Below are 23294 nucleotides of genomic sequence, written 5' to 3'. Positions count from 1 at the left end.
CTTCATAATTAATTAATTAACCAATTAAGATTGACGTATAGGTAGTTTTAAAAATGAAGCCACAGCTGCTTTGTCTCCCTGCATTTGCACTGGAGGCCTGATGAAAAACACTGTGCTCTGGATTAAGTGTTCGGTTTCGGAGGGAGATGCTGAAATAATCATGTTGCCCTATGTGGCTAATTCTGACACCTCCCTCTGGTAGATGTTAGTACTCTGGGTTTCGTTTCTCATTTGATGCTGTGGTTTGACCCCAGATTCACCTCAGCTAGCCGTTTTTGTAGCCAATGGTTGGGAAGCACTGTGGACAGTGAGAGGGCTGGGTATTCTGACCTTAGAACCGCTGGGCTTGTCTGTGATGGCAGTGGACTTAGCCAGAGTAAGTTTAGTCCCTTTATAATAATGTATTATACAGTGAAATCATTACAAGCCCTGCCTGAAGGTACATTCTTTTCCTTGGCCTATTTGATGTTAAGGTTTTCGTTCTTTACTGATGTGGAAGAATGAATTACTTAAAACCACATGATAGCAAAGAAAAAATAAATCATTAAAGCTTTCATTTTAAAAAATACTTGTTTAGCTAAATACAAAATACATTCGCGAGATCAGAGTTGTGCTTGGGCCTGTGGGGTAGCTCAGGAAGTGAAGGTCCTGAGTGACGCCTGGGACCCATGTAGAGGGAGAATGAGAGAATTTACTCCACCAATTGTCCTTTGACCCCCATACAAACACTGGCACACACACCACATACATGTCTCACACACAATAGAAATAAAGAATTTTGTTAAAGCAGCCATTTGGGGGCAGGGGCGTGGCTCCTGGCTGATTATACATGCAGTCATCAGTTGTACCAACTTCTAAGGTTTGATAAGAATGTCCCATACATGTGTTCTTGCTGCTGGTCACCCCCTCCCTGCATCTGAAACCTGTGTCTTTTATCTGAAATCAGTATTCTAGTGTGGTGCAGTGAGTGTAAGCATGTGAGAAGCCTGGCCCAGAAGACCTATGTGTTGTAGCCGGTTAGTTAGCATGTGAGTTTGGCAGGGAGGGTCTTTTTCTGGCACTGGTGGCTGAGCTTCCCCCTCTTTTGTTTCTTTCAGTGACGAAGAACTCTCTCAGTATCTTTTACAGTTGGTGCAAGTTTTGAAGTACGAGCCTTTTCTTGACTGTGCCCTCTCTAGATTCCTATTAGAAAGAGCACTCGATAATCGGAGGATTGGGCAGTTTCTGTTTTGGCATCTGAGGTAAGTCTTTCATGTTTCATGTGCTTTAATAACTAATCCAGTGGGGTATAAGACCTCAGTGGGACCTTCAGAGGCTTCCTGGTTTCCGATCGATCTGTAGCATTTACACTGTTTAGTGGCCTCCCTTTTCATACCACACTCTACTTTGGTCATTTGGCAAAGAAATCTAGACAACTGTCCCATGATCCTTTCTGGATTTTAAACTAAAACTGGTAACATATTATTATAATATTTTCTAGCAAACTAATTTTCTTTTTAAATATTTAAAACTTAGGCTTGTATGTATATTTTGATCAGCTCCACTCCATTCCCTCTCCTCCAGTTACTTTTCCAACTTCAGGTGCTCTTTTTAAAAAATAAACCAATTGTCCTAATATATGTTAGCTGTGTGCTGATTTAGTTGTTCCTTTCAGAAGTTTGTGTCTAGTACATACTTTTAAATCTCTTTTATTTTATGTGTATGGGTGCTTTGACTGTATGTATAGACATACTTGTATGCCTGGTACTTGTAGTGGCCAGCAAAGGGCACTGAATAGCCTGGAACTGGAGTTATAGACAGTTGTGAACTGCCATGTGGGTGCTGGAAATGCAACCTGGGTCCCCTGGAAGAGCAGCCAGTGCTCTTAACCACTGAGCCATCTCTCCAGCTCCCATTTGTGAATTCTATTATTACCACTACTTTACTAAGTAAAGTCAAAGTTTTACTAAAACAGTAGTGGTTTTATTTGTGTATTTTGGCATTGTGTTTATTTAGATGTCTTTCTACACGTGAGTACAGATGGCTGGAGGGGCCAGAGGCCTAGGATCCCCCTGAAGCTGGACTTACAGGCACTTGTTAGTTAGGCTTCGGTTCTCTGCAAGAGCACTACAAGTACTTCACCTCTGAGCTATCTCCAGCCCCTGTTTATGCATCTGTTTAACCTTGCAGTGCGGGACTTGAACACGGGGTCTGGCAGATGTTTAGCCAGTGTTCCACCCGAGCTACATCCCGAGTCCGTAACGTTATTATACCGACTAGGTCATTTAGGTCATTTTCAGATGCATGCATGCATGCAGGTGAGCCTGTCTCACTAGTCAGGCAGCAGTCAGGTGGGAGTAAAAGCTGAAGGAACTCCTCTGTTTGACCCTGAGAGCAGAGGGTCCCCTCCTCATTTGTAGTTCACCACTGAAACAAATTTACCAGGAAAAAATGCCTGCCTTTTTGGCTAAGCTTTTCAAGAAAGTATGAGCTCTGTAATACTGTGGTGTTAATTTTAGAGGATTTCCTCTGAAGTAGTTTTCTTGTTGGTAGGTTTATTTTGTTATTTATAATTTGTCTTCTCATCCATTTCAGTATCAGAGAATGACAAAATAAATATTCCTTCTCTCTTTTCATATATTTATGCCAATCTTTTTTGTTGTTATTGTTGTTTTGTTTTTTGAGGTGGGGTTTCTCTGTGTAACCCCGGTTGTCCTGGAACTCGTTCTGTCCACCAGGCTGGCCTCAAACTCACAGAGATCCGCCTGCCTCTGCCTCCTGAGTGCTGGGATTAAAGGCGTGCACCACCACCATCAGCCTTACACCATTCTTCAAGTGAGAAAAGAAAAATAGGGTCAGCAAGATGGTTCAGTGAGCAATGGTTCTTGCTGTGCAAGCTTGGCAACCTGAGTTCAATTCCCAGAACCCATGTAAAGAAGGAAAAAGAAAACCAAGTCTCCACAGTTGTCCTCTGACCTCCACAGGCTCCCTGTGGCCTGTGCCTACTCACCAACAACAGGCAGAGAGGAGAAAACTGGGTAACGGCTAATTGAGGCATTGGTTTTCCTGACCCTAGTCAAATAGACTAATTTTTCTGCCCAATTCTCTCTAAATTTCTGTTACATCTCTTTTCTCCTTCAGAAGACAAATCAAATACAATGTGAAGATGTTGGTTTTCTTCAATTACAGGATTGTAATTGAAGCTTACTAAACACTCTAACTTCTGAGTCCTAACACTTAACAGATCAAGCTGTGACCATCTTCCTAGTAAGCACTTAGAAGAACAGCTCTCGAACTACTTGGAACCAGAATATTTCATAGTAGAATAAAGAAGGCAGTGTTCCTTTTCTGTGGTCTGAAGTGTTTGGTAAACAAACCAAATTGCATGTTGACTTCTGCAGGTCAGAGGTGCACATTCCTGCCGTGTCTGTACAGTTTGGTGTCATCCTAGAAGCGTACTGTCGAGGAAGCGTTGGACACATGAAAGTGCTTTCCAAGCAGGTAGGAGCTTCAGTTTTAATTCAGTTTAATGCACAGTGGTTGATAAGTTCATCAAATGTGATTTCTCTGACCACATACTCCCTTGCCCTCTCAGTCACTTGATCTGATCAGTACTTTTGGAGAAGGACTGAGTCTCATGAAGCCCAGGCTGGCCTTGAGCTCACTATTTAGTCGAGGATGAGCATGGTCAGGAGATCCTCCCGCCCCAATTTTTTGGTTCTTCGAGACAGGGTTTCCCTGTGTAGCTTTGTGCCTTTTCCTGGAACTCGCTTGGTAGCCCATGGCCTCGAACTCACAGAGATCCGCCTGGCTCTGCCTCCCAAGTGCTGGGATTAAAGGCGTGCGCCACCACCGCCCGGCAAGTTTTTAACTCTTAAGTATAGTATTTATAATGCATATAATTCATCATGTCTTTTAGACTGAGATTATTGAGGTATAAACCCACAGGTACTATGATTTCTCTAATTCAGAATCTTTGTTACCTTTTCAAGCTATATGTTCATGCCTCAAATTGTAATATGCTCTTGCATTCTGGAGGTATTGCTGATATTACTCTAAGTTATTAAATAACTATGTCAAGAATCATACTGTTTATACTGCTTTAAGTATGCTGTCTTATTATTCTCCTGATAATTCACCAGTATGTATGTAAAACCCATGCTGCCTTGAACTTGTAATCCTCCTGCCTCATTCCCCTTCCCCAAATGCCGAGATTACAAGAATGTGCCACCATTTCTAGCTCTTTTGCCTTGTTAGGATAACTTCCATAGGCTTTTATGAGATGGCCTGATACCTTTTGGAAAGCCCACTGGGTGTGGTCATAATAGCTAACGTTTATTCACAACATAAGATGATATCATTAATCCCTGCAATTCAGAACCCAGTGTTCATCGCGACCGTCCTTGTTTGATTATCATCACCCTCATTCCATTCACCTTCTGCATCGGACCCTTAATTCCCATGCTCCCCTTTGTACCTCCTTTGCCTTGCACAGCCTCTGATAAGTGATCTTTTTTTCCGATCATATCATGTTCCTCTTTAAATCCCTACAATAAATTTTTATAACACTGAAAAACTCATAACTTCTACCAAGGCTTATAAGGTCCCTCTTGGTACGTACTTGTTTGACCTCATCTGACCACCGTCTTCCCTCACTCATTGTATCAGAGCACACTGCATATTGTCTTCATTGTCCAGAGCATTTAGTGTAACTCCTAACAAGGCATATGTAATCAGTCTCCCCTTCCTCCTCTCCTGATCCCAAGTCCTCTAGCATCATAGGTGAACAGTCTATTGCTAAACTATAGCTCCATCTTCCTTTTTCCCGTGTGTGTGTGTGTGTGTTTGCACAGGTACAGATACTCACATAGGCTAGAGGATGGCATCAGATCCTCTAGAGCTGGAGTTGGAGGTGGTTGTAAGCTGTCCAGTGTGAGTTTTGGAAACTAAACTCTGTAAACACACCTAAACATTGAGCCATCTCTTCAGGCCCAGTCTCCACTCTCCCCACTCCCTTTTTTCTATTTAAAAAAAAAAAAAAAATCTATTTTGAGAGAGTCCCACTGAGTTGCGCAGGCTGGCCTGGAATACTTAGCCTCCTGAGTAAAAGTGATTACAGGCCTGTGCCACCACTATTGCTGTCACTGTTACTTGACTGACGGTGTGGGGGTGCAGGCCTGCCACATGGCATATGGAAGTCAGAGCATGGCTTGTTGAAGTTGTTCTCTCCTTCAGTCAGTCCTGGGAATTGAACTCAGATCTCTAGGCTTGGCAGCAAATGCTCTTACCTACTAAGCTATTTTCCCGTGGTATTTTTGTTATTGTCATAAAGTTGTAAAATGACATTTGTTGAAATACTTAGAAGTGTTTTTTGACTTATGGCCTTTTAGGATACTATTCCAGGAAATGAATATCAACACACTTATCAGTGGTGCATAGCAGATACCAGCTGTACAACGTGGAAGAAATTGTGATTTGAAATAGTTCAGATAGACCAGTGTTCATCTGGTTTCCTTGTTGCCAGTGTTTGTACAGCTCCTGAAACTGTTGAAAAGTGGAGTGTCTGTGGTTTTGACAGATGGCTAACTTGGCAAGCATCAACCATCTTGATTTTATCAACAAGCTACATGGAACCATCTTAATTTTCTATATGAGCAAGGTTTCAGCCTAGCTTTGGAAACTACATGCTAGTTTCCTGCATGTAGGAAACTATATCTACATCCATACATAGTCTTAATGATTTTCTTACATGGAAGCAAAGTTCAAAGTTTTAAAATAAAAACATGATACAAAATGAATTCCCTGGTAATGAGATTTCAAACCAGCATGCATCATTATGTTTGCCTCATATATTTTGTGTTTTTCTTTTTTCTTTTTTTTTTTTTTTTTTTTTTTGGTTTTTCAAGACAGGGTTTCTCTGTAGCTTTGGAGCCTGTCCTGGACTAGCTCTGTAGATCAGCCTGGCCTCGAACTCACAGAAATCCACCTGCCTCTACCTCCCAAGTACTGGGATTACAGGCGTGCACCACCACTGCCTGGCGTGTTTTTCTTTATATGTGTTTGTTATTATTTGTTGTTTCTAGTTTTAATGACATGAAATGTTCTTTTAGGTTTATGATTGGCTATGATTATTGTGTTCTCATGAGTTTTATATAATATAATATGGATAGACCCTCAGTTTTTAAGTAATAACAGGAACTTCTGTGGGGAGAGTGAGACAGGGTCTCTATAATTGCCCTTTCTGGCTAGGAACTTGCTATATAAACCAGATTAGTGTCAAATTTATGGCTGTTCTCCTGCCTCTGATTCCTGATCATGGGTGTTCACGGTCAGAACTTGCTAAAGTGGGTGTTTGTTTTTTTCTTTTGACTGAGACGGGGTCTCACTGTAGCCCTGGCTCTCTTGAAACTCACTATGTAGACCAATCTGGCCTTGAACTCACAGAGGTCCCTCTGCCCCAAATTTTACCCCCACTGCCTCACTACCACATACACAGAAATTAAAGACATGTACTACCATGCTTGGCTAAAGTGGCTTTTACAAATAATGGTTTGATCTAGTTGGCTATTGCTACACTACAAGGTTGTTTGTTTGTTTGTTTGTTTGTTTTGGCTTAAGTTTTAATAGCCAGAGTTATCCCAGATTCTAATGCTATTCAGATGACTCAGTGGTTAAGGGTACTTGTTCTTGTAGAGGACCCAGGTTCAGTTCCCAGCACCCATGTCAGGTGGCTCACAACCACCTGTAATTTCAGTTCCAGGGGATCTGGCACCCTCTTCTGGCCTCAGTGGGCACCTCCATACATATGGTACACATCCGTGTACTCAGGCACATGCACATATACACAGTTAATAAAAATAAAACAAATCTTAAAAATAAAATCTGTGTGTGTGTGTGTGTGTGTGTGTGTGTGTGTGTGTGTGTGTGTGTGTGTGTTGGGGAGACAGAGTTTCTCTGTGTGGCCCTGGCTGTCATGGAGCTCACTTTGTAGACCAGGATGGCTTTGAACTCAGAGATCCACCTGTTTCTGCCCCCCACCTCAACCTTCAAGTGGTAGGATTAAAGGTGTGTACCACTGCACCAGGCTTAAAAGCAAGCAGTTTCATCTTGGATAACAAATACCTTGAATCATAACCTGTTCTTGTTGTCTTGGCAGTGGAAAGAAAACAGGCTGAGATTCCAGACACATGATGATAGGTATTACCAGACACAGTAGCACATACCTGTAATTCCAGCCCTAGAGAGGCTGAACAGCCTGGGCTACATAAAAGGCTGTGTCTAGAACAAAAGAGACAAGGACATGGAAGTAGGCACTAAGGTTTCAATACCAGAAACAGTGGTTACTTCCATACAGATTGCCTGTCATGTGGTGTAGACTGGATGGAGCAGTTCAGATTGAGGAGGTGTTTCAGATTCCATTACTCGGTGAATTGTAGAGTTGAATACAGTTATCTGAAAATACCCAGTCTATGCCTGGTTACTGCTCTCAAATTTATAAAATATCATTAATAAAGGACTTAAAAGTGGTACCTGGACTGGTAAATGATAGTAACATACTATGTGTAAAACCCTTCTTAAATGCAGGGTTTTGAACTTAAGCTGATTGTATATGTATGTTTGTTAGAGCTACTGGTAAATGTAACTGTATGATATATTATTTTTAACCATGAATAAATTTGGGGGATGGGGAATCTTATTTTTCAGGTTGAAGCACTCAATAAGTTAAAAACTTTAAATAGCTTAATCAAATTGAATGCAATGAAGCTCAACAGAGCTAAAGGAAAGGAGGCTATGCACACTTGCTTAAAACAGAATGCTTACCGGGAGGCCCTCTCTGACCTGCAGTCACCTCTGAATCCATGTGTCATCCTCTCAGAACTCTAGTAAGTGACTGTTTCTGCTCTGCACAGTGAGTAGCCTGTGGACATAGCAATGCAGAAAAGATTTCTGAGTCCCTGTGTTGGGGAACTGGTGGGGCTGGCTGTTAGGCCAAGGAGGTCAAATGTAAAAAGGAAAGAAAATCTTAAAGAGTCTGCAGAGACTGTGTCTATACTCATTGGGCTCTAGAGCTCTTCACTAGGTTTATTTGTGGGGTTAGTAATATTGCAAATTAATTTCTTTCAATTATATATATTTTAGTTGTGTATAAGAACATATATAAGCTAGCTTTTATAAAAAGATTTTATAATATTTAATTATGGGGGGTGCAGGGGGCTTGTGCATAGGAATGCCATGTTCACAGTGGACAGAGGTGTCAGATCCCCTGGATATTTATTGTATGCTGCCTGACTTGGGTGCTGGGAACTGAACTTAGGTCTTCTCCAAGAGTAATATGTCCTCTTAACCACTGAGCCATCTCTCCAGCCCAAATTAGTTTTGATACAGGGTCTTACGTAGCCCAGGACAGCTTCAAACTCTTTATGTAGCCCAGGCTGGCTTTGAACACATAATCCTCCTGCTTGCCAAGTGCAGGTAATCTAAGCATGTGCCACCATTCCTGGCTATATTATCAATTTTTAAAAATTGAAATTCCTGTATGAGCAGAATGTTGGAAACCATGACACATTATTTATTGACTTCCTACTTAAAAATGAGATGAATCTCTAAACTATTTCCAATCTTTTCATTCATACAGAAGTGGAATATTATAATTTTTGTGAACAACAGTATTCAGAATTGATTCCTCATTGTGAAATCAAAATATCAGGGCTTGAGATATGACTCAACATTTAAGAGCCCTTGCTGCTCTTGCAGAGGACCAGGGTTTGGTTCCCATCACTCATGTCAGACGACTCACAATAGCATGTAACTCCAGCTCCAGGGGACCTGATGCCCTCCCTCTTCTAGTCTCTGTAGTACCCAAATACATGTACACATACACACACACACACAAGAAATGTCCTTAAAAATCAAGAGTTATTTGTAATCCTAATTTTAATACAGTAGTATATTCTAATTTTTTACTCACTAAATATAAAAGTTCAGGAAATACAAGAAAACAAGGAGAAATTTCAAGTGGAGGTAATAAAAGATCAGATCCTAGGTTTCTGCTTCACCCATTGGCATTAATATATGCCAACCAGAGCTGTCCTGGGCTTCCTTTTCTACTCAGAGAAATTCTTTTTGACTTGCATAAACTCTGAAAGAAATAGATGAGGGCTTGCAAGCCTGATGTTTCAGGGCACGTTTAGTCTTCCGCACTGCTCTGCTGAAGTTGTTGATCCCCCTTGCTGATTTCAGTGTTGAGAAGTGCAAGTACATGGACTCCAAGATGAAGCCCTTGTGGCTGGTCTACAGCAACAGAGGCTTTGGGGAGGACTCGGTTGGAGTGATCTTTAAAAATGGCGACGGTAAGTCCTGAATTTTCACATCACATGGGAAAGGTGTGTGTTCCAGTGTGACAGCAGCCAAGAGACCACTGCCAGTGCTCATAAGGTCAGCTCAGCATCCCCTAGGATCCCTCCTTTCTTCCTGAGAAATCGCTTCTACAGTTCATTTAGTTACCTAATAAGCCTTCCTATTTTGCCCTATGAAATACAAATATTAAATCTTTTGATGAAAAGCTTGCAAAGGTGAGGATATCTCAGTGTATATTCATGTATCCTGTTCCAGTGACAGCAACTTTGATATCATTGCCAGAGTTTGGTTTGGATTGAGCTGATGACCCAGACTTTATAAGGAAATGTCTTTGAAGTAATTGCACCAGCCAAAGGCAGTCATGGCTTATAAGCTTTATGGCCACAAGCCCTCCATCTGATTAGTTCTAGGGTCTTAAAGGTTTAACATCTCTGTGCCAGAGTCCTTAAAGGGATTGCAACAAATAACTTATTAGATGTGCTTGCAACTTCTTAATTGAACTTCTTTAGAGTGGGTCATGTTGCTTGAGATAGTGTTTCATTCTAGCAAAGGCTGACCTCAAACCTGTGATCCTGACTCAGCTTCCCCAGTGTTGGGATTACATGAATGTGCCAGCATACCCAGCCCTCATGATGTATTGCTAAATATTTTACTCCACTGACCATACAAATAGTATACCATTATTACTTTGACATTATTTTGTTCAAAAGTACTCTTTGGGAGCTGGAGAGATGGCTCAGAAGTTAAGAGCACTAGCTGCTCTTCCAGGTCCTGAGTTCAATTCCCAGCAACCACATGGTGGCTCCCAACCTTCTGTAATGAGATCTGGTGCCCTTTTCTGGCCTACAGGCAGAATACTGCACACACAATAAATAAACAAACAAATAAATAAATAAAAAGGAAAAAAGGAAGTACTCTTTGGGAAGTGGGGGGAAGAGGACAGACACTTTTATGTAAACTATGTTGGCCTTGAACTCATTATATAGCCAAGAATAGCCTTGAACTCTGATGCCTCTACCTTCCCTACCTCCAAGTACTGGGATTACAGTTGTATGCCATCATGTCAGGCTGAAAGGACTCTAACTTTTATTACTTACTATTATTTGGGCCCAAGATCATACTATATAGCCAAGGCTGGCTTCAAGTTTGCAATTTTCATGCTTCATGAGTGTTGAGCCTAGAAACATTTATGGACATGATGATAAATAAATTCAACTATTAACAGTTTGCTGGGTTCCTAATGCACTGAGTTGTGTGATTCCTAAGAATTTTCTGTGTAGCCTGAAAGGTGGGAAAAGTTAACAAATGCTACAGTATGTGTAGAAATGTACTTTCACAGTTTCCTGTGGTTGGTGCAATAGTTCATACATGGGAAACAGTTGAAAACTTGATTTCTGAAACCATACAGGGAAATGGTGATCACTGAGCCTGTTTGATACAGTGAATATGGGCAAGATTAAATTGGAAGAAAAAGTACAGTGCTTGGTAATGGGTTTAGTGAATCTGACTGAAAGCCTAATGTTGAGTTAACAAGTGGCGGGGTGTGTGTGCACAAGATAACAAGTGCATGTAACTTAGCAGGCATTTCCCTTAGATTTGCGGCAGGACATGCTGACTCTGCAGATGCTCCGCCTGATGGATCTGCTCTGGAAAGAGGCTGGTTTGGACCTTCGGTGAGTGCTCCAATGCATTTGCTTACTTTGTGGTGTTTTTCTCCTGTTGAGTCCTTCCCTTCACTTTTAATTATTGTTCATAATAACAGTACGGTCTTTAACAATGTGGTTTCTAATCATTGCCCGGCTTGAACCTCCTCATACTTAAAACTACATGTGCTTGAGATTCCAGAGAAGGGTAGGTTTGGATATTAATATGACTTGGACAAACATCTAGAATCATGTGCCAGGTTACAGTTTCAAGCTTGGTGCTTTTATTTTGAGACAGGGTGTAGCCTGAAGGTTTCTCTGGTCCTGCCTGGCCCTGTGGTCAGGACAAATCTCTCCTGCAGCTGCTTATAAAATAAACACTCAGAGGCTTAATATTATTTACAAACTTATGGCCATGACCTAATGGCTCAGGCTTCTTGTTAGCTAGCTCTTATAACTTAACTCATTTCTATTAATCTATAAGTTGCCACATGGCAGTAGCTTACTGCTATTTTCACATCTTACTTCTGGTGGTGCTGGTGTCTCCTGTCTCTGCCCTTCCTCTTCCCAGCATTCTCCTAGTCTGCTTGCCCCGCCTATACTTCCTGCCTGGCTACTGGCCAATCAGCATTTTATTTATCAACTAATCAGAGCAACACATATTCACAGCAGACAGAAAGCCATCCCACAGCAACATGGTCCATTATATAGCCCAGGGTGGTATCAAACATGGTATCAAATGATGGACTCGAATTTATTTTCCTGCCTCAGTGTCCCAAGTGCTGGGATTCCAGCCACGTATTTGTGCACCCTTTGCACCCTCTTGAAATCTTTGGAAAAGGATTGGAAATCGTTGCTGTATATTGACTAATAAAAGCACTTTGTTAGCTTCATGTAGATCATTTCTTGTAAACCTCACAGCTCCATAAGGTTGTGTTACTCTTTTTTAACATGTGAGTGACTTTTTAAAAAAGGTTAAAAAAATATTAAATAGTGCCCATTTCAAATCCAGGATTGTCAAGAGTCCACATTCATGTCATTCTCTTATATTACTGTCCTATCAAAGTGAGAAAACAGTGTGTGGGAAGACATGTCCAGTAACCCTTTGTTTGCCAAAATATGATGGCACTCAAAATACCTGATTGTCTATCTACCTTGTGTTTTTTAAACATTTGTGTCTTGGCACACATACACATATGTGCACCATGGGGACACATAGGGAGGTCAGAAGACAGCTTTTGAGAGTTGACTTTTTCTTCTATGGATCCTAGGGATCAAGCCTCAGTTTGGCAGCAAGCACTTTCATCCACGGAATTATCTCGTCTGCCTCTTTGTTTGTATTTTAAAGGAAGTCTTTGTTTCTAGATCTTTCTAGAATAGACTTTTCTAGTTCTACTAAGTTAGAACAATCCAGTGTAATTTTTTTCCCTTTCATGGGACTGTAACTATGATTGTTGTAAGAGATCTATGTTTTTTCTCTTTTATTGAAAATGGGTTTTTTCCCTTCACATAATACATTCCTGATTACAGTTTCTTCTTTCTCTACTTCTAGCTCCTTCCATCCAGATCCACCCCCTTTTTAATCTATCATTAGAAAACAAATAGACTTCTAAGGGATAATAGTAAAATAAAATATAATAAGATAAAAGAAAAACCAACACATCAGATTGGGCAAAACAGACAAACAGAAGGAAAAGACCCACAAGAGAAGGTACAAGAAACAGACCCACTTATTCTCATACTCAGGAACTCCATTAAAAACACTAAACTGGAAGCCATAATATATACATAAAGGATGTGGGGTAAAAAGGAAAAAAAAAAACATAAAAAAATAATAAGATAAAATTAAAGCCATGAAGTGGTGGCACATACCTTTAATCCCAGCACTCAGAAAGCAGAGGCAGGCAGGTCTCTGAGTTTGAGACCAGCCTGGTCTACGGAGCTAGTTCTAGGATAGCCTGGGCTACACAGGGAAACCCTGTCTCGAAAAACAAAAAACAAACAAAAGATAAAATTAAAAAAAGGAAAAGCCCTGACATGACATTATGATACCGTTGAGTTCATTTTCTGTTGGCCATCTACTGCTGGGCATGCAGCCTACCCTTAAGAGAGGTTTCCCCAATGAGACTCCCTTGGGGGAAACTAAATTTTCATTTGCAAGTGGTTATTAAGTGAAGAGTGCTTCTGGATTAGGGATGGGAGCATGTGCCTACTTCTTTCAGCTCTAGTACCCTCTCTCAAAATTCACCCCAAAAGGACCCAATGGTCACTGTTTGTGATATATTTTCCTGTTAACTTGGGAATTTCTGACTAACTACTTAAAAACACTGTTTTATGTATGAGTGGTGGCTTTTTTGCCCCCCCCCCCTTACCCACTTATAAGGAATACATCACCGACAGAGGGTTGAGTGTGTTGCTTTTGTTGTTGTGACCAGATCCTACCAAGAAGCAGTGTAGAGGCCCGTGAGATATGTCAGTGGGTAAAGAGCCTGTTGCAGCACGAGCTGGCTGAGTTCCATGATGGAAGGAGAGACACTGAAGCACATGCCACAGGCCCAAGAGATACTCACTGAAACAGCTTGCAGAAGAATGCTTTGCTGGGGCTCATGGTTGAGAGGCCATCATTCCGCCATGGGGGAACTCACTGGGGCAAGACCAGCTCCTGGCCTTGGAAGCCAGAGGCTCTTATTCATTTCTCTGCAGATGAGAATGTGAGAACAAAGGAGTGGCAGCATTTGGCTGGCTTTCTTCTTTTTCTTTTTTGTTCTATCCTGGACCACAGTGAGTGGGATGGTGCCTCCCACATGCAGGACACATCCTCCCTGTCAGTTAATCCTCTCTAGCAATACCACCTCCCCAACCCCCACCACCCCAATACACCAAACATATGCCTCACTAATTCTGTAGTTATTTCTTCATTCGGACCAGTCAACAGTCATTATTAACCATTGCAGTAAATGCACCTGCTTGAGAAACATGGGCTCAGTAAGTAGACATGGACTACCTAAACTGGTAAATAAATTCTTAATGGCACACAGTCCTTTCTTTACATAATTGTCAGTGGCTGCTTATATTTCTCAACAGTAGAGTTACCCTGAAGTGCTCAGAAATACCCTCTAGCCCATCCTAAAAGTTTACTGATTTCTCTTCTGTAAAAGAAACTACAGGAAAATGACTATTGATTGGATCCTGTATTAGTGTGTGATAAAAACACCATGACAAAGGCAATTTAAAAAAGAAAGCATTTAATTGGGCGAACAGGTTCAGAGGGTTAGAGTCTTGACTGTGGAGCTAAGGCATGGTAGCAGAAACCACTGAGAGCTCTCACCTGGAACAGTAAGCAGGAAGCAGAGAGAACACTAACTGGGGATGGCAGGAGTCTTTGGAAACCTCGGAGCCCACCCCCAGTGACACACCTCCTCCAACAAGGCCACACCTCCTCCCCTTCCCAAACAGTTCCACCAAATGGAGACCAAGCCTTCAAACATGAGCCTATAGAGTCCACTCTCATTCATACCACCATGGAGCCTATAACAAAAGAAACTTCCAACTCTGGCTTGATGACTCCTTTGTTCTTTTGACGTTTTATCAGAGATGCTGGGTGATCCTTTGCTAGTTGCAGATTTGGCCGTAGGATGGGCCTTTCTGTGTTACAAAGCCTCATCTGAAGACTGGCTACTTAGTGCTGCTTTCTTAGAGGTAACCATGTGTGGGAGTGCTGGATGTGTGCTCAGTTCCTGTGCAGCAGGAAACATGGAGTGTCCAGGGGGGTGTTATTGGCATTTTGTCCTCTGACCCCTTCTTTCAAATGCCTATCTGTGTCTTTCTCACCAAACCGTCTCTACTGTTTCTATAAATATCTGTGCTCCAGTGTGCCTGTTGTGTTTGTTTTTCTTTAGAGTAGTGTTGAGGTTGAAGTGGGTCGTGCAGCATGCACTCTTCAGTCAGTCTCAGATATCTGGGTTCCTCCTATTTTATTTTATTAGCTGTGCCATGCAACAGTGCTGTGCAGCAACACCGTGCTTCCATTAACAGAAATCCTTACGCTCATTTAAATTTTCTCTGATGTCTCATGATACTCTGATGTCTTTCATATCAAAAGCAGGACATTTATAAGGCATAAACGTGTTGAGACACCATGTCTTTTGCGGGACAGTTAGAAGTCAGTTAGCTTTTCCTATCAACTAAAAAGCTGTCAACCTCCAATCTATCTGACATTTAGAAGACTTGACAGTCCTCTGTATCCCCTGTGCCTGTGTTACATTCCAAATACAAAATTGAGTAGTTGTCTTCACTTACACATCTGAGTTTTACTGATGGAATTTTTGAGGCAGGCAAGGGGAACAGGAACTCTCTATTATGTAACTCTGGCTGTCCTGGAACTTGCTCTGTAGCCCAGGCTGGCCTCAAACTCACAGAGGTCCCTGCCTCTGCCTCCCGAGTGCTGGGATTAAAGGTGTGTACCACTATGCCTGACTTTACTGATAGAATTTTCTCACTTATAAGAGACGATGCAGAAGTTATATGTAAGATATTCAGTGCTGTTGGCACTGAAAGGGTCAGGGTGAAGGATGTATGTGCAAACAGTGCAAACATGAGGTAAGGAAAGTTTGCACTCTCCCGAGGCACTACCCTGACTTGGATCAGTGTGGTGAAGGAGGGATAAAGGGTTACTCCCTTTCTCTCTCTAGTGCAGTGTGTCTCTTTCTAAAATCCTGTTTTCCCATGAAGGTGACGTTGTCCTCAGGTCAGAGAGTGTGAGAAAGGAAGGTGAGCGTTCGAAGCCTTGTCATGTCCTTTATAAAGACTAGACATTCAGGGCAGAGGAGGCCTAGGTGCGGTGATTAGGGAGGTCCCAGAGTTGGTCCGCAGCATGACTGTCAAACTGTCTTCCGGATGAGGATGTGTTTCCTTCCCATTGTGACTGTTCCATCCTTAAGGCACTGATTGCTTTCATCATTGCTTGCTTTGAAAAGGAAGTTGTTGGACTTGTGCCCAGTTTGGGTTGTAAGTGGGATGCGAGGGGGTGCAGGAAAGCAAGAAGGTGCACTTTAACCCAGCAGTGTTTGCTTTACATGGGCTGTGTCGCAACAGGCTGCCAGGCACTCATGAAAAATTTAATGTTCCTTAGTTGTCTTTTTAAGGAAGAGAAGTAAATTAATAATATAGGTCTAACACAATTCATTAGAATTTCAGTCTGCCAGAATGTAATTCTTCAGGGTTGCTCTCATTTAAAGGAATACACAATAATTGAATTCTTTCTTAGAAGTAATTTTAGAAACTAAAGCAGCTCTAGCCTTTTATCTGATTGTTATATACTCTAATGCACTCATATCCCCACACACACGTTTTCTCTCGTCTCTCCAATCCTCACATGACCAGTAGGACCCCCACGCCATCTTTCCAGCAAGCATGCCATGTCTCTCCTCGTTTTGCTTGTATGTTCTGCCTAGCCCTGTCCTCTGACCTTCCCGTCCTCCCTCCTCAAAAGGTCTGCTTAAATATAGGGTTTTGCTAAGTTCCTCCTGTGTATCCCAGACAAACATTCAACTCTCTGGAAAGGGGGATACAGAGAAGCTTGTAGAGCCAGAGGTGGTATTCGGGTATCCGACTCTCTCTCTCTACCTTGTTCCTTGAAAGAGAGTCTCTCACTGACCTGGAGTTAGGTTGTTGGCCAGCAAGTCCCATTGGCTCCCCCAGCCTTGTCTCCCCACCACACCTACCTTTTTATGTAGATGTTGGGAGGTCTGAACTGAAGGCCTCATAATTGCATAGCAAACATTTTTACCCATTTAGCCTTCTCTTTATCTTACAGAGATCTTTTAAAAATTTTAGAAGATTTTTAAATTTTTAATTATGTGTATTTGTGTATGTCTGTGCATGTAAGTACAGGTGCCCTCAGAGGTCAGAAGAGGGCATCAGATCCCCCTGGAGCTGAAGTTACAGGCATTTGTGAATTGCCTGATGTGGGTGCTGGGAACTGAACTTCCATCCTCTGTAAGAGTATCAGGCGCTCTTAATAGCTGCGCCTTTTCCCCTGCCCCATCTGCAGAGGTTTTCTGGGCCCCTGCCAGGGCATCTCCTCACAGTGACCACACTCACATTGTGCCTTGTGCTTCGTAAGCTCAGTGAGAACAGGGACTGCTTACTTCTGAATGGTCTGACTTCTCACAGCTGCCCCAGCCGTTCACTGAACCCATCCCTCCTGTCCTTTGCTGGTTGGTTGGGCTAGGGTGTCATATAGAACTTTTGCCGGAGGAGTGGTGTGATGACATGGGAAGCAGGAAGCCCAGCTAAGAAACTGTTGAGTTCTGAGGTGAAGGTCACTGGAGTGTTAGCAGGTAGGGGTGCAGAAGTTCTAAGGTTCTGGGTTTGTGTTCCCCATTTCCTCTGCTTCCTTCTCACCCTCCCCCCCATCACTCCCTCTTCCTCATTCTCCCTCACTTTGTAGCCCAGGATGACCTTGAACTTCCAAACCTGCCTCAGCTTCAAGTTCTGGGATTAGCATTCCTGGATGTAAATCAGTTTTAAGTCTGATAGACTAAATGTTGGTTATGAGGAGAGTGAAGGGTGATTGTAAGGTTGTGGGTGTGAATACTTTGAGAGAGAAGTTGCCTTAATCAAGATGCTATTACATGTGTCATGAAATGACTCTAGTTCTGAAGCTCTAGAGTAAAAGGGGAGGACTCCGTGTCTGTCTAATGTGCTTCTGTCCATCAGAGCAGGCGATGGCTATTTCACAAGCCAAAGTATATAACAAATGGTGTGTTAGTGGCAGCGTTCCATTGTTGGCCCAACTGTATTCTCCAGCAGAAGGTAGAAGTTCTATTTTCCCTGTGGTGTTGCTGAGTAATGACAAGTCTGTCAATAATGCAACTCTTTTCTTCTAAGTCCAAGGAAAAACTTACAAGATTAATGTTTCCTCCCATGGAAGTCATGGTCCCTTGGGTCTATTTTTCCCTTCCAGGATGCTTCCCTATGGCTGTTTAGCAACAGGAGATCGCTCCGGCCTCATTGAGGTGGTGAGCACCTCGGAGACAATCGCTGACATTCAGCTCAACAGTAGCAATGTGGCTGCCACAGCAGCCTTCAACAAAGACGCACTCCTGAACTGGCTTAAGGAGTACAACTCTGGGTGAGTGTCCTCGTCACTTCCTCCCGCAGACCCTCGAGCAGACAGTAGTGACCAGACAGGAAATGTTGGCATTGGTTATTGCCTCAGTCAAGACCGAACGCCTCATGGGCCTTATTAAAATCTTAAAACTTCTACTTTATCTCAAAGTTTAGAAGTGTAAGTATATTTAAGATAGTGGATTGAAACTGTTGTTTACAGCATTAACTTATATGTGACCATATGAACTTAGGTTTCTAATAGGTTAATTCTTTTAAAAGATTTGTTTATTTTTTTGTTTTTGGGGGTTTGTTTTGGAGTTTTTTGAGGAGAGGAGAAGTTGGATAGTCCTGGCTGTCCTTGAGCTCACCATGTAGACCACAGTGATCCTCCTGCCTCTGCCTCTGAAGTGCTGGAATCAAAGGCATGTGCTGTTATTCCCAGCCTTATTGTTATTTCTAAATAAATGTACATGTGTGTATGTGGGTGGTGTGTGCACATGAGGACAGGTGCCCAGAGAGTCCAGAAGAGGGTTTCAGATGCCCTGCAGCTGGAGTTGCAGGTGGTTGTGGGTACAGGGAACCAAACTCAGATTCTTTAGGGGAGCCCCAAATGCTCTCCCCTGTGAAGCCATTAAAAAGTAAATGAGGTGCTCACCTCGGCAGCACATATACTAAAATTGGATCGATACAGAGAAGATTAGCATGGACCCTGCGCAAGAATGACATCCAAATTCATAAAGTGCTCCATATTAAAAAAAAAAAGTAAATAAGTTTGTATAGTCTATGATCTCTCCAAACTAAAAGAAAACTATTTAAAATTTTGTTACTGGGTTGGAGACATAGATCAGTTTGTGGAGTGCTTCCCTGATATCTGCAAAGCCCGGGTTTGATCCCTAGGACCAGGGACACTTAGTGACACATGCCTGTGACCTCGGCATTCAGGAGGTTGAGGCAGAAGGGTCAGCCTGAGCTCTGTAGCCATGAGACCCTGCTTCAATAATGATGTAAGAATAATAAGTTTATTTATGGTTAGGGTGATGGACAACACCACTATTCTTGACTGTGAAGGAAAGTGCTTTGCAAGTAATTTTGGCTAAACAGTTCAATTACAATCAGATTTTAATTTCATCTTCCACATTGTTCAGGGACTTTCACTGGGAATAGAATCAATTTCAGTCTTCCCCAAAGGGTCTGTGTCCTGGCTTCTGATTGAGGTCACTGACCAGCACGGTGAGAAAGACAGTGCTTGACTCTGAAACCTGGATTCTAATCTGAGGCCACCCCGACTGACATGGCTTCCTCCTATAATCCCAGCATTTAGGAGTCTGAGGGAGGAGAGAATTGCCATGGGTTCCAGGTCAGGCAAGCTCTTTGGTGATTTTTGTGCCAGCCTGTGTTATTGATCAAGACCTTGCCTTTAATAAGCTAAAGTCTGAAACAAAAGCTGGTTTAAAAAAAAAAAAGTGTTCCCAGACCCCAGGATGATATAACAAAGCCATGATGGCCTCTCGCAATACCATTCATGGAAGCTTAAGCCCCACTGAAACAGGACTCCCAGGAGATAGGAACTTAAAGAATCCAGCCTGACTCACCTGCCTGTCCTGCACCATGTGGCTCATTCAGCTTTGGAGCTTGGTGGTGTGAGTTTTCTGCGTAGTTAAGGTCTCATCCCCCTCACTGGAGGCCTGACTCCTATTGCTTGTGTGTCTGTCCCCAGGGATGATCTGGACCGAGCAATTGAGGAGTTCACCCTGTCCTGTGCTGGCTACTGTGTAGCTTCTTATGTCCTTGGAATTGGTGACAGGCATAGTGACAACATCATGGTGAAAAAAACTGGCCAGGTACGCTGTGCTGTGGGGCCATGGGCTTGGGTGACGTTGGGTAACGTTGGGTTGTGGTTCTGTCTCTCTTTCACCTTCCTCCCAACCCCATTGCTGATGCTGTTCCCAGGTTAGAAATGGGGTGAAGCAGAAGTTGTAGTATGATCCCACTATGTACACTGGTACCCAGTGCACCCTCTGCAAGATGCTGGAGCGAATCCAGTTGGCTCTAGCGAAGGGACTTTTCAGAGAAACATAGCAGCTTACATGCCAGAGTTAGGGAGTAAGAATGACTGAGTTTTTCTTCCTTACGTTTTTAGATTTTATTTATTTTGCATGATATGTATGTGCCACTGCATATCCGTGGAGGCAAAAATCAGTTATCTTTCTACCATGTGGGGCCTGGGATTGAAATCAAGTTGTCTGGCTTTGTGGCAGTTGACTTTCAAGAGCTTGTCAATAACTATGTTGGAGACTTTTTAAGACAGTAAAAGTTAGCCTTTGTAATTTAGAGGATAGATGGTTCTAACCTTGAATAGTAAGCAAGCAATCAAGTATAAGATAGAATAGACTTTCTAAATTACATTTGTTTTTGTGTGTATGTTTGTTTGTGGGGAATCAAATTCAGTCATCAGACTTAGTAACAAGTTCCTGTACCCATTGAGCCATCTCACCAGCCCTAGTATAGATTTTGTTTTGTTTTGGTTTTTGGTTTTTTGGTTTTTTGAGACAGGGTTTCTCTGTGTAGCTTTGAGCCTTTCCTGGAACTCACTTGGTAGCCCAGGCTGGCCTCGAACTCACAGAGATCCACCTGGCTCTGCCTCCCCAAACAGTGCTGGGATTAAAGGCGTGCGCCACCACCACCCGGCTTAGAATTTTTTTTTTAAGGATCTTAGCCGAGCAGTGGTGGCACATGCCTTTAATCCTAGCACTCGGAGGCAGAATCAGGTGGATCTCTGTGAGTTCGAGGCCAGCCTGGTCTACAGAGGGAGATCCAGGAAAGGCACAAAGCTACACAGAGAAACCCTGTCTCAAAAAACCAAAAAAAAGACAGGATCTTACTCTTCAGCTCTGGCTGTCCTGGAACTCATTATGTATAAACTAAGCTGACTTCAGACTCACAGAGATCCACCTGCCTCTGCCTCCCAAGTGCTGGGATTAAAGATATGTGCCATCACATCTGCCCCATAAATAGACATTTTCAGACATTCAAGGTCGCAAGAGCTGGAGCCCATATGCATTGTTTCTGTTGTTAGTGTTTTCAGTGGGTTCTCACTAGGCTGGCCCTACCTCTTAGTCCTCCCACCACGACCTTCTGAGGAGTGACGTTGCATACCTAAGCCACCATGGTTTGCTTTCTTTGCATCTTTTCTCAGGAGGTTGCCAGAAAAAGGATATCCACCAAAACCAGTCTAAACCAGAAATTATCTGTCATTTGCAGTGATAGTTGCAGCTATTCTGAGTAGGGATGAGTTGGGATAGGGAGGGTACTTCAGCATCTAGTAGGTAGAGGCCAGAGATGCTAAGCACCCTATAGTCCATAAGGTGGGTCCTGTGTAGGCTGTTGTAAAGGGATGTTTTTCTGTCCTGACCACTTACTCCCAAATAACTAACACAGAAGCTTATTTATTATTTATAAATGATTGGCCAATAGCTCAGGCTTGTTACTAGCCAAGTCTTACACTTAAATTAACCCATAATTCTTATCTATGTTTAGCCACGTGACTTGGTACCTTTTCTCAGTATGGCATTCTCATCTTGCTTTCCTTGTGTTTTGCTGGCGACTCTCTGACTCCACCCTTTTACTTCCCAGAATTCTCCTAGTTTGGCTCTCTCATTCAATCTCTTCCTGCCCAGTTACCAGCCAGTCAGATTTTTATTAACAAATGAGAGTAATACATATTCATAGTGTAGAAAAGGATTGTTCCACAGCAGGCTGTGATCAGGGGAATGGCTCAACTAGGGTGATATATTAAATTGGGGCTTAACGCTGCAGAAGTCATACCAAATAGAAATATTTGAGACTCACTAGGAAAATAAAATCCCATTGGTTTTACAGCTCTTCCACATAGATTTTGGACATATTCTTGGAAATTTCAAGTCTAAATTTGGCATTAAAAGAGAGCGAGTACCTTTTATTCTTACTTATGACTTCATTCATGTCATTCAACAAGGAAAAACGGGAAATACAGAAAAATTTGGCAGGTGAGTATTGCCCTTGTGTCAAAGAAATATCAACCACTTCTCTCAGCCGGCTCACATTTCCTTAGTCTTTGTTACCTTCTTGTCGCTGTGAAAACATACTGCCACAAGAGCAACTTGAAGGAGTAAGAATTATTTTGGCTCACAGCTTAGGGGTCTTACAGTGAGGGAGTCATGGTAGCAGGGGGTGTGTCTGCAGAGAACAGCGTGCTGCTGCTCAGTTCTCATTCTCCAGAATCCCAGCAAGGGAATGGCAGCACCCAGTCCTCTCCACTGATAAACAACTCAAGATAATCCCACCAGTTCAGAAGTAACCAGAAGGGAGATAGAATCCTAAGCATTTGATAAGTTACTGTGTTTTATTGCACCTTCTACCTGTTTCAGAAAAGTCTATCCTCAAACTACCAAGATATTTGGCAGGAAGATGCTGGAGAACAAGCATTTTATTTACTGTCGTTCTGTGTGGGGGAGAGTAAGCGACCTGGGCTTGAAGCAGACATTATTGCTTGTATGTTCCCTAGCTCTTATCTTCACACCTGTGTTTCTTTATCTTAAAATGTGGCCACAAGGGGTTGAAGATATGGCTCAGTAGGTAGTGGTGCTTGTCACCAAGCTTGAGCTCTGAATTTGATCCCCAGAATCCCATGGTGTGAAGAGAGAACCTATTTCCTCAAGTTGTCCTCTGACCCCCCCCCCCCCACACACACATAGTAAGTAAATAAGTGTAAACAAAAGTTTTAATGAACACAAAAGTCAGTGAAGTAGAGGTGTGTATCATGTGGACACTAGACCGCATGCTCAGGAAAGGCTGAAACTGACATTTCTAGTTCTGTGGGAATTGGGGTGGGTGGCTCTTGGCCATCATTGTCTTAAAGGGGAGATAGCGAAACAACAAGGAAGCACAGCATCAACTTGGTTTTTAGGGACTGCAGAGATTAGTAAGCCAGAGCCCAGAAATGCCCAGGCATTAAAACAATCCCTTGTTTAATGTTTTCATGTTTGTGGAAGTAAAAAGCCCATGTTGTTGTACTGCATTGCCTATCATTGTAGAATATTAATTATTTCTGATTTGAAGAGGGAGAGCTTGATTTCTTCAGTAAATTCTAGTCTGGGACTATTTTCAAAGCATCACACGTGAGCTGAAGCTTTTGCTCACGGAGATGCCCTAGCTCTAAAGCTA

The 23294-nt window shown here is 42.5% G+C and overlaps 1 protein-coding gene and 1 non-coding gene across 3 annotated transcripts in view; both read left to right on the top strand.

The window, feature by feature from the left end:
• Pik3cb (phosphatidylinositol-4,5-bisphosphate 3-kinase catalytic subunit beta) overlaps positions 1-23294 on the top strand; it is a 109543-nt gene that overhangs the window by 83405 nt on the left and 2844 nt on the right. For both annotated transcript variants that reach the window (XM_036193084.1, XM_036193086.1), the window contains exons 15-22: positions 1098-1241; positions 3381-3480; positions 7684-7862; positions 9220-9329; positions 10931-11009; positions 17947-18114; positions 19810-19933; positions 21972-22117. In XM_036193084.1, coding sequence (XP_036048977.1) covers positions 1098-1241; positions 3381-3480; positions 7684-7862; positions 9220-9329; positions 10931-11009; positions 17947-18114; positions 19810-19933; positions 21972-22117 — 1050 coding nt within the window. The remainder of the gene's footprint in view (positions 1-1097; positions 1242-3380; positions 3481-7683; positions 7863-9219; positions 9330-10930; positions 11010-17946; positions 18115-19809; positions 19934-21971; positions 22118-23294) is intronic.
• On the top strand, positions 18740-18846 carry LOC118588090. Its single transcript, XR_004945497.1, has one exon. It is a non-coding gene; the product is annotated as a U6 spliceosomal RNA (small nuclear RNA).

This window comes from Onychomys torridus, chromosome 7, assembly GCF_903995425.1.
Source record: "Onychomys torridus chromosome 7, mOncTor1.1, whole genome shotgun sequence".
NCBI lineage: Eukaryota > Metazoa > Chordata > Mammalia > Rodentia > Cricetidae > Onychomys > Onychomys torridus.
The sequence above is the reverse complement of the archived record's forward strand: the minus strand, read 5'-3'. Positions and strand labels throughout refer to the sequence as shown.